Source organism: Agelaius tricolor, unplaced genomic scaffold (genome assembly GCF_023055355.1).
Source record: "Agelaius tricolor isolate 1412-34295 unplaced genomic scaffold, bAgeTri1.0.p SCAF_2, whole genome shotgun sequence".
Classification (NCBI taxonomy): domain Eukaryota; kingdom Metazoa; phylum Chordata; class Aves; order Passeriformes; family Icteridae; genus Agelaius; species Agelaius tricolor.
The window spans coordinates 68,647,121-68,660,162 of NW_027269262.1; the positions used below are offsets into that span (position 1 = coordinate 68,647,121).

A 13,042-nucleotide genomic window follows, 5' to 3' on the forward strand; every position below is an offset into this window, starting at 1 on the left:
TCTCCTCAAGATATCTGCATATCTTCCTGCTAATGGGAAGTGCTTAATGAAGTCTTTGTTTTGCTATGCTTGTGTGCATGGCTTTTACCTTACCTATTGAACTGTCTTTATTTCAACCCATGAGTTTTCCATGCTTCTGATTCTCTTTCTCATCCCACTTGGTGTTGCTGGGGAGTGAGTGAGCAGGTGTGTGGGGCAGAGGTGCTAGCAGGGGTTAAGCAATTATACATATTAAATGCAAAAGCACATTTTAAAAAACAAAACGGATCTTTAAGTGAAAGAATTATTTTCTTTCCGACCTCCACATTTATTTAACAGCATCAAGGCAATGACATACAGCAAATACACTCTAACTGACATTAAGGTAGATTTAAAACAGCGCAGGTGGAATATCTGCAGCAGATCCACGATCTTGGCTCCAGTGTTGTTTCAGTCTTAGCAGGAGCTTGGTCCTTGTAGACAAAAGATGCTCATGACCAGTTACATCTCGGCCCGTTGGTGCTGGTATTGCCCTGTTTATACCAACTCCTGTTTACTGCCAAACTTCACCTTTGGCTGTTGCCAGGTTTCTCCCAGACTTGTTCCCCGTCTGAGCCGGCACTGGAGCCCTCTGAGGGTGGCGCTGCCACTGTCGCTGTGCCCAGCCCGTGCAGGTGACGCTCAGCGGGCGGGCAGCGCGGGGAGCGCCCCTGTGTCTGTGCCCAGCCCGTGCAGGTGACGCTCAGCGGGCGGGCAGCGCGGGGAGCGCCCCTGTGTCTGTGCCCAGCCCGTGCAGGTGACGCTCAGCGGGCGGGCAGCGCGGGGAGCGCCCCTGTGTCTGTGCCGCAGCCCCGCCGCTCTCTCCCCGCAGGCCAAGGGCTCAGGGAACGGGAGCTGCCGCCGCCCTCCCGTGCGAAGGGCGCGGGTGCCCCCGAGCGGCTCCTCAGCCGGGAGCTCGCAGCAGTGATGGACCAGCACTACCCACTGGCAGGGGAACGGCTTTTTAAGTGACAGTTTTTACAGCATTCTTCTAATTAGGAGTATGAATATTATTTTGAGTCGGTAGTTTTTCACAATAGCCACCGAGTCACAACAGTATCCAATTGCTCATTCAGTTTATGCTTATGCTTGTGCATCACTTTATAAATGATTCTAAAATATGGGGAAAATTAAACATTCTCACTTCAAAGCCTCTTTCTTGATCCTCTCTATTAATCAAATTTATTTTTGCAGTTATGTATAGACCTGGTTGATGTTACAGTTCCAGATACAAGAATTAAAAATGCTTCATGTTACAGTGGCAAAGTACTGAACTATACTTAATTTAAAAAGGCCCCAAAGATCCACATAAAAAACCCAAAAAACAGCAGTAGTTCAAAATTAGAATAGTGACTCAAAGTAAATGTGAAAAGAATTGCTGATGAAAGATACAACTGCCTTTTTCTTAAAGAATTCAACCTCTTATTAATTGCTGAGTAAATATTTGCATCCCATGTCAGAGACTTCAAACAACTCATTCCCTATAAAAGAAGTATAAAAGGAATTTCACCAACAGTTTTATATAGTTTTAACTTTGTCCTGCTTACTCTGGGAAAAATCAGAAAAGCTATGCTCAGCAGTATGTCATATCCCATTTTCCACACTTTTTTTTACACCTTTCTGCATTTCTGCTCAACATACTTGTTAACTGTGCTTCTTTTCTGAAAATCTCTGCAAGGTTCCACAATTGTATAAAGTTACGGATTATTAAAAACTGGAACAGGTGACACCACATTGCAGTCTACCAAGATAGAGAACCACCTTAGAACCATGAGTTCACAAATTTTTTTATTAAAATAACACCAACTTTAAGAAATTGATGCAATGCAAAGAAAAATTAATAGTTTTTAATCCTTATGAAGTATGTAAACTGTATTCCAATCCTGACATGACTGATGTAATACAGGAAACTGTATCCCAGATGAATGTCAAAGTTAAAGACTGGCATGCTGAGCAAGGAAGGTTCTTATTCTTTGCAAGAGTTCCTTCTTTACACTGTCTGGTACCAAAGCTGAAAGACAAATAAGAAAGCAGGAAGTAAAAAAAGACAAAATAAAAAGTATGCTAAAACCACACTTTTACAATTGCCATTTCTATTCTTTTATTGTTCTTGCAATTCTGTTAATACCTAAAGTAACTGAAACAACTTGATTTTCATATAGCACATGTATATTTTTCCCATTTAAAATAGGCTAAAATTAGGATCTATTGAGAACAATTTTACTGGTCAGGGTTTGTTTTTTGTTTTTTTTTGCCTATTCATAGTCCAGAAAACTGGCAAGTTTGAGGAAAATTATTATTTAACAGGAAACAGGATATAATCACCAGAACAAGTGTGATTATCCTACCTTTTTTCTTCACAAATTTAAGACCAAAAAAAAAAATCTCAAATCTGGTCTCTAGTAAGGGTCTCAAGCAAGCTATTTTGAATGCCTATTTTTATTTAGAACTTAGTGAAGTTTCTACCACTAACATCAAACCCTGCTAGAGAGCATGAGAGGATCAATATAAAGAGGACTGCAGTTTTCTTTAAGTGATTTAATTATTTTGTATTTGTATGCTATGTCCTTTACTCTTCCCATTCCACTAGAACTGTTAGTTCTGATTTTCCATCTTAAAAGATTTGGAATTTAAAAACATCTGTGTTGCATATAGAACTTGGGACCATTAAGTCAATTATAAAAATGAATATAGACAAGACTAAATAATCTGCAAAAGTAATCTGAAGGCTGCTACACAATAAAAATTCCCATGTTTCATTGGTTGTTAATATTAAGCTATTAACATTTTATTTGTAGGTAATATCAAGCTATTAACATTTTTCCTTGAATCCAACACAGACAAGCTATGATGCTGCTTTCAAAATACTGATGAAATTAGGTATGTTTATTGATGTGCTACTCCATCCACATTTGCATTTTCTTACCTCTGCCTTTGGGAGTGATTTCTGCCACCAAATCATCAACAGTAACATGTTCTAATCCTTTTTCTTTAATGACATCTGGGGAAGACCAAGACCAATACTTTAAGTCTTTTAATCCATTCATAAAATGACAAAACCTGTTGTCATGGTTTGACCCTGGTGCAATGCCAGTGCCCCCATGAAAATACATTCTCCCTGGTGTCTACTGTGAGATGTGACCAGGAATAGAGCAAAGCAGGCTCCAGCTTAGGAATAGAAGGAAAAAAAAAACTTTATTAACTTAACAATATATAAAAGAAACACACAGAACTCAGGATGAAAACCTTCCAAACATTCCTCCTCCCCCCACCAAATTCCAATACATCCACCCCAGGGATCATCAACTCTCAATCCATCACCACCCTTTAGATAATCAATTCTCAGTTCATCAAGGAGTGAGGAGTCCCTCTTGTGCCATAGGCTTCCCCTGGAAACACAGCTGAGACCTCTTGTGTTTCCATGTCACACGTGGCACCGCCTGGAGATCATTTGCCATCGTGACATCTTCCTTCCATGCCCAATGCTCTCACCACTGCCCATGGATCAGAGCCGCTTCTAGGGTTTTCCTTTTAATGGTGCTTTGTCCAGTTCCAAAAAGAGCACAGTCTCTCACTTTCGGGACACCTGCCCCCCCCAGATTTCACCCCCTGGGGCCGAGGGGTCTCAAGAACAGAGATCTTCTCCTCCACTGAAGATCGAGGGCACCAACCACCCTCCTCTCACCCCTTGTCTCTGTTCGTGCACTCCCATAGCATCACTGCACTCTCTTGGCTCCAAGCCATTGCCTCCCCCTAAATGCAGTCTCTGTGTCACAGGAAAAATGGTTCTGGCCATGGCTATACAAGAAAAGTCCAGCCAAAGGCCACTCCATCACCTCCTCCCACCCAAGATTCTTCTCCACTTCTCTTGTGGCCCATTTCCTCTTATCTCATCTCTATCTCTCTTCTCATTCAACTCCAAGAGGATCAGCATTTGTAAGGTTTCCATCATCCAAGAAAAGGGTTAAAAATCTCAGTCTCTGCTTATCCAGAATTCCCATGCTGCCCTGCCAGCTGGCCGCTATCAAATTTCAAGGTGGCACAAGGTGGCACAAGCACAGACACCGTCTCTCTCTCTCTGTCTCCTGGGGGGGATGGCTGCCCAATGACTCTCCAATGTTCCTCCACCCTTCCATCCTCAGGGGCCTTCATCTCCCCTCTCTGTCGGAGGCCCTACCTCACCCGGCCGCACGGCTTCCCCTCTCCTGTCCAGCCACAGCTGGGCAGGGGAGCTCTGGCCTCTTTCACCACTGGAACCCAAGAGAAAGCTTTCCTGGGAGTTCTCTGCTTTTAACCCCTGTGTTCTCAGAGGCATATCCATGTCCCCAGTGGCCACACCAGGTGCCAATATTCAAATCTGAGCACCTACTGGTTTGACCACAGCATCCCAAAAAACTCACTTCCTCTCAAACCAGGACACCTGTGCTGGTGATTAAGAGACAAAACCTGCCTACATGGTCATGGGAGAATATGAAGAATATGAGACCTAAATATAGGTTATTAGCTCAGTACCTACTGCACTGTACAGTGGATTTTAGTCTCTCATGCCATAGATTTAAGGATGGGAACCTGTCACTGCTGACGCATCTTGATCAGCTCATATTTTAAAAACAAACATGAAATTGTTTTATCTCATCTGAGCATTACCAGATATGCCTGTTACTAGTGTTGGAGCAGTTCACAAGTTGGCTCACTTATCTCTTAAAACATATTATTTACACAGTAGTAAGAAAGGTGCAACTGGAAAAACACTTTGGAACATACGGTAAGTAAGAGCACAGACAGTAAATCCTTACTATTCTTCCAACTGGTTTAAAGAAGATTTCAGTACATATTTCAGCCAAGCCAAAAAGTATGTCAGAGAAAAAGGAATAAATCTATAGGAAAATAAAGGCTATTATTAATACACATCAGTATCTTTCATCAGTATGAAATAACTGTTTACTTATGGTGCCTTGCACATTACTGAAAAATGCAGAAATCAAGGCTGAGAAGTAATCTTAGTTCAGTAGCATGTTTAAACATAAATGTCAAGTTGCCAGGGATACATTCTTCTTGCCCAGGCCTTGTTTAAACTGTCAGTAAAGCCTTCATCTGGGACTTTTATGTATCCAGAATCTCAGCTGACTACAAAGGAAATTAATTAATTGACCACTGTTACCTTTGCAATGTGCCTTCAACTGATCCTTCCAGCCACATTCAATTAACTTGGCTCTCAGCAACTCTTTAAGGCTGTTAAAACAATATAAAACTTGTTAGAACAGCAAACATTCCTGACAGCTGAAATATGCTCCAGTATGAAAGTCAGGCCTACAATTACTACCCAAGAGGTCCCAGAGCAGCAGCAGAAATGGCTGAACAGCAGGTGAATCCAAAATTAACTCACAGAATTGCTTCAGGCAATGTTGATGCTGCAGCCACAGAGAAAAAAATAGAAGCCCTTAAATTACTCTACCTGACTCAGTCTACTGTGGTAGCAGATATATGCAGACTTTCAAAGTTGGAGTATTTCAGCTGAAAAATAGTCTTGAAAATAAGTAAAACCTTCTCCCTCACCTTTCAGGAAGAATTCTGCTCTACTCAACTGCAGGTTTATCTCCCCAGTTACACATAATCTTGTTCTGGGTGAAAATGAAGGATCCTATATCTTAAGCTTCCTAAGCATGGTTAGCTATGTAAGCTTAAGCAACAAGAATTCAGGCGTTACTGGAAAAGACACAACAATCTGCCACAATAAAGCATCTACTCTGTATAGCAAAACAGAATATTGAAAGTTACGTAAAAAAGTGAAAATTAGTAGTGAAAAAACAGAAGAAGGGAAAATGAAAGTAAGATATGGTAAAGAACTTTAATATCTTTTACCCTTTTCTCCATTAGCTAGGAAGCCTGTTTATCTTGTACAATCCTAAGTAACTCTAGCAAAACCCTGTGTTTATGAATGAAAGGATTGTAGCAAGGGGCTGAACAGTGTAGGTCTAATCCCTTTTACTCAGTGAATTGTGTAGAGGGCAGATGAACTGATGACAAAAAGCAGAGTAAGAACACAGGTGAAATTGGCTGCCTCTGGATACTTCTCAGTTCAAGAAATCTAAGTTCTCTGCCTCTGATCATAGTACAGCTCTGATAAAGCCTGTTTATAAGACAGCTTTTGACATCCTGATAAAACCCTTCCTATTCTTAAATTAGCATAAAATAGATCTCAATACCATTTCAATAAATTGCTTGCTTTTCTCAAGCTCTGTGCAATCTTCAAGGGGATGGTCACAACCAGGAAAGATGTAGAGTAGAGATACCATGTCAGGCTACAAAAGGTTACACCAGGCACAAGGCTATGCCATGACCCAGGAAAAAATTTCTTCTCATACAGGTCTTTAAAAATGAAGGAAATAGAGCTTTGGGTGCATGGTGTTGCAAGCACAGTGAAACGATGAGGAGGTAAATGTCATAAGCTCTCTAGTGATATGTAAATATAACATCAATAAAATAGACTGAAGAGACAACAATAGGCCAAAAAAAATTGTGCAATTTACTTGTTTGCCTTGATCGGGATCTCTACAATGACTTGCACAAGCACTCCTTTATGTATTGTACAATATATTGCTTTACTTAATAAGAGAAGAGCTAGAAACATAAGAAAAACTTAAAAGCAAAGAGGAAAGTTTTGTTTCCTTCTCCTTATCAGGAAATAACAAGATTTAGCTACAGCAAATTGAATGGAAGGATGATTCTTACATGAATCTAGGGCATTCCAACACAAAATACCTGCCTAAGAGAAAGCTTTAGAGTTCATAAACCAATTACCCATCCTTTATCTCCCCACTATTTCTTTTCAAGTGGAAAACTAAAATAAAACTGTTCAAAAGGCATTTTTTAAAATAGCTTATATAACTCTCAAGACTTTCATGTGCAAGCATTTAAAAAATTTAGAATTGAGTTTACTTTATGGAGTTTATTGTACTTCTAGGTATAGTGCAGTCTTGTTGTATTTAAAGCCTTTCACCGGCAGGGAGTAGGAATTCAACTTACCGCTCTCGCTCTCCTGTTTCGATTAGCTTTTGGTTAATGGTTGCTCTCATCTGCGCATCTTTATTCATTTTGGAAATCTAGGTTTTCCACAAACCTACACAGAGCAAAGCAGAGTTTTGACAAATGCTGGTGTCATTCACTCAACAAAATAAAAAAGTGACCAAAACAGAATGACATGCAGTGTTCCGTCCACTGACACACCCCCGCGGTTAATGACCGGAGCACCAGTGTGTGACCGGCTCAGGGGCGAGCTGGGCACGGCACCCACCCGGCTGCCCGAGCGCCGGGCACCGGCAGCTCATCGGGCCGCCTGCGCGGGCACGGCCCACCTTGTCCGGGCGCGGCCTCTCCGCAGCCCGGCCCTCCCACCCGGCGCCCCCGGCGCTCGGCCCGCCCAGCGGCGCCCCGGAGCGAGGGAGCGGCGCGGGGAAGGCCCGGCCCGGTTCGCTCCCGGTTCGCTCCCGGCTCACCGCCCGCCGCAGCCCCGCCGGTCCGTGCAGCAGAGGCGGAGCCGCCTACAGGACGCACCATGCGCCGCCAGCCCCACCGCTCCTGGGCGCGCGTTCCGCCGGGAAATGTAGTACAGGCTCGGCGACTACAGCTCCCGGCGCGCCCCGGGCGCACGGCTGCCTCCTGGCCCGGACTACGACTCCCAGCATGCACTCCGCCGGCCTGGCGCCCGCGCACCCTCTTCCCGTGGTGCTCCGCGGCCGCTGCCGCGCGTTCCCCGCGGGCCCGCGGAGTTGCCGGCGCTTCCCGAAGTTTTCCCGGAGCTGCGGGATGGCGGGCGCCGCCCACTGCTCCCTGCAGGCCAAGCGCCTGCTGCTGGACCCCAAGTTCGAGGGATACAAGCTGTCGCTGGAGCCGCTGGCCTGCTACCAGCTGGGGCTGGACGCGGGTGAGGAGCGGGCGCGGGGTTGATCCCGCCGGGCATCCTTCGGGCAGCGCGGGGGGACGGATCCCGCCGCCTTTCCCTTCGTCCCCTCGCGGTGCTCCGGGGCCCTCGGTGCAGGGTGCCCCGAGCTGGGGACAGCCCGGCCCGCAGCACCGGGAGTCCCGCGCCTCTCGGACGGCGGGGGTTTCAGAGATCGAGCGCTTCGTCTCGGCTTTTCCCGGAATAAGTGCTGCAGTTGGCCAGGGGCGTCCGGCGTCCTCCCCGCCCGGTGGCTTCGTGGTGGACTGAGGTGTCTGACTTGTCAGACCTCTGCCTTAGCCTGCTCCTGGTGCGCTTAGTTCCTAAATGAGTAAGGAAACTGTGTCCTAAATCCGCTCTTGCTTGTGCGGGCAAGGTGAGGCCAAATGCCCAGCTGAGGTGGTTCCCAGCGGAGTGTGAACGGAGCACATGCGGTTTAAAGAAACACGCATGAAATTAACGTCTTGTACAAACTTCAGCAAATTAGCTGGTTTTCTTTCTTACTCTGCCCAGAGTTGAGAGGTGAATCTTCATGTCATGCATTCCACGCCCTACTTTCTCTGCCAAGCATCGTTAGTGTTTGAGATGCTGGTCCATTAACACGCTAATTCTCTGAGGAGTACATTAGCACAAAGTCCTGTTGGATATGTGCCTACAATCTTAGTCATGCCCTGAAATATCTCAGCTCTCTACGTTTACTGATTTGAGAAATTCAGGTCTTTTTGTAAGGTGGGTGAATTAGTTTGGCTTTCTTTGTAAAGCTGAGACAGTAAACACAATTTGTGCAGATTAATCTCAGTCTCTATATACTTACTGAACAATATATCTGTCTACAGAGTGACACATTACATGCTACTTTAGTTTTGTGTAGAACATACTCTATTCGTGGTAGATCAGAACGTTGTGTTTGCCATGCTGAGATGTCAGCAGCAGGAAGGAAGTTTTTAGATAATTTTTGTATTGAAGGCTAAGTGAATGAGATTGTGAGTGTATCTGTGGTAGGACTGCAAAATTTAATAAGTAACATTTTTACTGTAAGACTGCTTCAGGTGTCACCTTTCAAAAGACAGCCCAAATGCAGGTGAGTGGGTGCATGTTATGAATGTGCTGCAGTTTTGTCAGAGAGAGCAGCAGCATAGCATTGGTGCACTCCCTGAGTTTGTCTCTTATTTGCTGTTCTGCCTATGGTCAAGCAAACTTTGTGGTTCTTGGATAGTCAGTTGTGCACCTGTTCTAAATAGGTGAGGATTGTAGATCTTCATTAAAATACATGAACAATGGAGTTGCTAATGGAGAAATGGATCTACTCAGTTCTTGTCCCTTTAGATACTTTACATAATGGTTACAGTAAGTGTGTGTGTAATAGAGGATTGATATGTGTGACTGTGTTCTTTTCTTTCCCCACTTCCCACAGCACAAAGACCCTGACTCATTTCAGTCTAACTTACTCAACTGTGCTACAGTCACTAATACTAACTCATATTTTCTGTTCTGTGTGTGCATATGTAGATATAGATACTGGTCCTCTAGAGAGTGGAAAGCTTTTATTGTTTTTCTTGTGTTTTGGAATTAATAACAGGAAATGTATCAGGCCTTATATCTGTCTTCCAGATGTTTTGATTGCAGCCCGCTCTTCGGCCATATGGCTGCCTCCTTCTCCTTGCTGGTTTTCTTTTGTGTCCTTCAAGGCAGTTTACTCACAGTGCAGAGGTATTCTGTACCTGACTTTTGTATTTCCCAGTGTCAGTGGTCTACACATGTGTTAGGTTTAGGGTATCCTTCCAAAATTTGATTTTTGTGTTGTGCAGGAGTGATGGGTTGAGTTGTAGAGACTGTGGATCATGTGTAGATTGTGGCTTTTTCAAATTACTGTGTGGGAGAAGAAGCCAGTACTGTGTGGGAAGGCCAAGAACTTCTGCTTTCCAGCACACTTGTATCCAGATTCAAAGCCTCTAGAACATGATTAAGAGCTTGGTAGTTTCTGGGTTATCAAATAAATATTTGTCACTGTGTGAAGAATTTGATTTAATTTCCTCAAAATGGGACTGAGTGCAATAGCTGAAAAAAAAGTAAAACGTTGAGGAACACTGTCAGTACAATTATTTCTGATTTTATTCACAACTGTTTGCAAAAATAATGTAGTAGAATCTGGAAGATTAATGTAAAAAGGCGGTTGATTTTTTGTTTTACAGAAAAAGATTTAATGAGTGTTTGTCTCAAATGACCTGAGATTTGTAGTTCTGCTTGGGTGGCATCCCAAATTTGGTGGCAGTTAAGAGGAATATGTGAGTTTTAGAGTACTTGGAATACATGACAATAAAAAGAAATAAGTGCTTGTTCTTAAGTAGAAGTGAGTTTTAACTCAGCTGTATTTGAAGAGTTTATTATCTATTTTCATGAATTTCACTGCTAGCTATAAAATAAAATTACCAAAAAAAATACCCTGTGGAATTGATGCAGTCTTCAGCCTCTGGAGCAGGTGGATAAAAGCATGTGGTGTTGTGTGACAGCTTGTGATGGTTGTCATGTTCCTGAGGACTACAGTGAGCCTCATTTTCTGACCATCATGTAAAACCTAGTGTTCAGTTCTAATATGCCTTCAACTGGTTGACTATGGTTGCCAGGAATTTGCTGTGGTCAGATATGCAACTGACATTTTAAGAAACAATTTATTTATTAGATCTATTAAATCACCTGAGAAGGTGATTTTCTAATAAATTTCTAAAACTGTATGGTCACAGTGAAGAAGAATGGGGGAAGTATGATACCATCCCTTCTGTTTTAAATACTATGATTTGCATGTTCTTCTTTTATTTCTTCCTTATTCCAACCCATTCTGTCCTAGTTAATGCTAAACTGTCACAGTCATTTGTTTTCTCATCTCTTCTCCTGGTAATGTATTTCACCTAGTAATGAGTCCTATATTATTATGCTTTTAATTCCTAGCTCTTCACTGTACATTTTGTCTTTCTCCTTATTTTTTAAAGTTTATTTCCATAATTTATTTTCAAATGTTTCCTTGCACTGAGTTTTGTAATGCCTGTTTTTTTAGATCACCTAACGTTTAGGAGGGATGAATGAGGATCTTGGTTGTAGTTATCTCTTCTGCCCTAATCCGAGCTCAGCAGAGTCCAAATCAGAGATTGTGGGGCAAGTCCTTGTCTCCAGCAAGGAACATGTCCAAGTTGCATAACATTTTTAAGGGATTGAGACTATTGCTGGTTACTGGCTAGATGTCTCATAATTCCTTTTCCTTTCCAGAGGCTTGGAATTTATTCAGATGGATGTGGATGTCCCTGATCCCCTTCCTCTCCATCTTGTCTGTTTGGCAGGACCATTGTACCTGTAATGTAATGTAATGTAATGTAGTGGATGTTTTTCAGTATAGCTACAGCAGGAAGGCAGAGTAAACATTTGCTCAGAGATGGAGCTGCTGATGCAAGCCAGGAGCATGTACAGAGAATGCATTCCTTTGATCATGTGCATTTATCAGTTTTCTCACTTTTTTTGAAAAATGGTGGTAATACATGCTGCTTAGAAGGCCTGCTTCAGTGAAAACTTGCTCATTAGTAGTGCTACATGGAAAACAGGTTTGTGACTTTTCATGAAGCAAAAGGCACTGGTATGTTTCAAACATTTACAGAGATTTTCATTTGCATTTTCCATTTGCATTTGAAAATTTAAATATAAAAAGTGTTTAAATTAACGTATGGGAAATAGTAAGAAATTGTGAGCTTTTTCAGACATTTGCAGGTGTAATTCACAGAAGTTTAGGTCTCAGGCACATATTTCCTCAACATCGAGATGCTGCCTTTACCAATAAAAACATGGTTTTTATAATTAAAAGAAAAAGCGTTAATGCAGGGTTAGAAGGGTCTTTGAATGCTGATACTATAAAATAAATTATCTCTTCCACTAATGGACCAGTGTGTCTGCAATACAAAATTGCTTCCACTGGGTGGCATTGCAAAACAAGGCATGACATACAAGCATATAATATTTGATAGCACAGAATGTGCTGGTATAATTAGTTTGCATATTTTGCAATTTTGTGAAGTTGCTTTGGTGTATTCAGGGAAACATATAAAAATAGAGGGACTGTTTCAGGGTTGTTCCTCATCCTTTTTTTCTCTATGTTTCTTTTTTTCCCCCCCAGTTCTGCTTCATAGTGTTTGGTGGCAGATGTAAGACCTCTCTATTCATTTAAAGTATAAGTTTCTTGATGGAGTGTTCTTTATTCAGAGCAGATGTTGGTTTTTTTTTTTGCATTGCAGACTAGCAATTATAATAATATCTAGCTAGAGATCTTATAGTAACAGGTTAGGGATGTGTTACTTCTGTTGATTCTTATGAATTACTTTGTATTTAATGCTTTGGCTTTTAAGTAAAGCATTGCGAGTGCAAATCTTTTCTTTAATTATCTTTAAATGATTTTGAGTCAAATTATTTAAATTATTTCTTTTAAAGCATAGAACTAGTAGAGATAAATACAATTCTAGAAAAGTAGCATAGTTTTCTTTATACTGGTCCAAAATATCCTATGCAACTAGGTTTGTTGGGAATTAATGTGGAAAGCTGAGATTTAGTTTATACAGTCTGCATACTTGCTTTCTGTTCTGGTATGAATAACCGTGTATGAATCAGTGTTGCTGGGTTATCATGGTGCAGGTGTGTTTATCAGAAATTTGAAAGAGACCATTTGTCATTCCGTTGAATAGCTGCCATTGACTGCTGCTTCTTAATTGAACCCAAACAGACTAGTGAACCCATTGAGACTGGTGCATTAGTCTGACTCTTAAAAATCACATAAACAAAACAAAACAAAACAAAAAAAAACCCCAAAAAAACAAAAAAAACCACCAAGACCCAGGAAACAAATTAAAAACCATAAAATAAACCCAAACCAAACAACAAATCGGAAGAAAATCTTGACTGAACAACTAAATTAAAACTCATAGAACTGTGTAACTGTGAGACTGAATAAGGTGATGATCTGATTGAAGTATTTCTTCTTCTTCTCCATTTATATTAACTTACCTTTCTCTGAATTTACTTTATTAAAAGTCTCTGTTTCTTTTCTCCTTT

The 13,042-nt window shown here is 41.9% G+C and overlaps 2 protein-coding genes and 1 long non-coding RNA gene across 7 annotated transcripts in view; 2 read left to right on the plus strand and 1 right to left on the minus strand.

Annotated features, from left to right (window-relative positions):
- LOC139587267 (uncharacterized) lies at positions 1-2,093 on the plus strand. Its single transcript, XR_011678357.1, has 2 exons — positions 1-653; positions 776-2,093. It is a non-coding gene; the product is annotated as an uncharacterized lncRNA (long non-coding RNA).
- ENY2 (ENY2 transcription and export complex 2 subunit) lies at positions 1,790-7,680 on the minus strand. 5 transcript variants are annotated; one of them, XM_071421361.1, is made up of 5 exons: positions 7,573-7,680; positions 7,045-7,138; positions 5,180-5,250; positions 2,945-3,019; positions 1,790-2,029 (listed from the first exon to the last, which is right to left on the minus strand). In XM_071421361.1, exons 2-5 carry the CDS (start codon positions 7,110-7,112, stop codon positions 1,953-1,955), a joined length of 291 nt encoding a protein of 96 aa, XP_071277462.1. In that variant the 5' UTR covers positions 7,113-7,138; positions 7,573-7,680; the 3' UTR covers positions 1,790-1,952. The 5 variants fall into 5 exon arrangements, with proteins under 5 accessions (XP_071277462.1, XP_071277460.1, XP_071277463.1 ...); XM_071421359.1 differs by having other exon boundaries at positions 7,515-7,625; XM_071421362.1 differs by lacking the exon at positions 7,573-7,680 and adding an exon at positions 7,374-7,507.
- A 36-nt stretch (positions 7,681-7,716) lies between these two features.
- NUDCD1 (NudC domain containing 1) overlaps positions 7,717-13,042 on the plus strand; it is a 38,520-nt gene continuing 33,194 nt past the window's right edge. The window contains exon 1 of the mRNA XM_071421358.1: positions 7,717-7,942. Within this exon, the coding sequence (XP_071277459.1) occupies positions 7,825-7,942 (118 nt within the window). The 5' untranslated portion in view covers positions 7,717-7,824. The remainder of the gene's footprint in view (positions 7,943-13,042) is intronic.

Bases quoted from the DNA above. Each gene is read 5' to 3' on its own strand.
- ENY2 (XM_071421361.1), bottom strand. From the start codon at position 7,112: ATGAATAAAGATGCGCAGATGAGAGCAACCATTAACCAAAAGCTAATC. The intron at 5,251-7,044 runs GTAAGTTGAATT...TTGTTTTAACAG, and splicing joins GAAACAGGAGAGCGAGAGCG to CCTTAAAGAGTTGCTGAGAG. The intron at 3,020-5,179 runs GTAACAGTGGTC...GGTCTTCCCCAG, and splicing joins GTTGAAGGCACATTGCAAAG to ATGTCATTAAAGAAAAAGGA.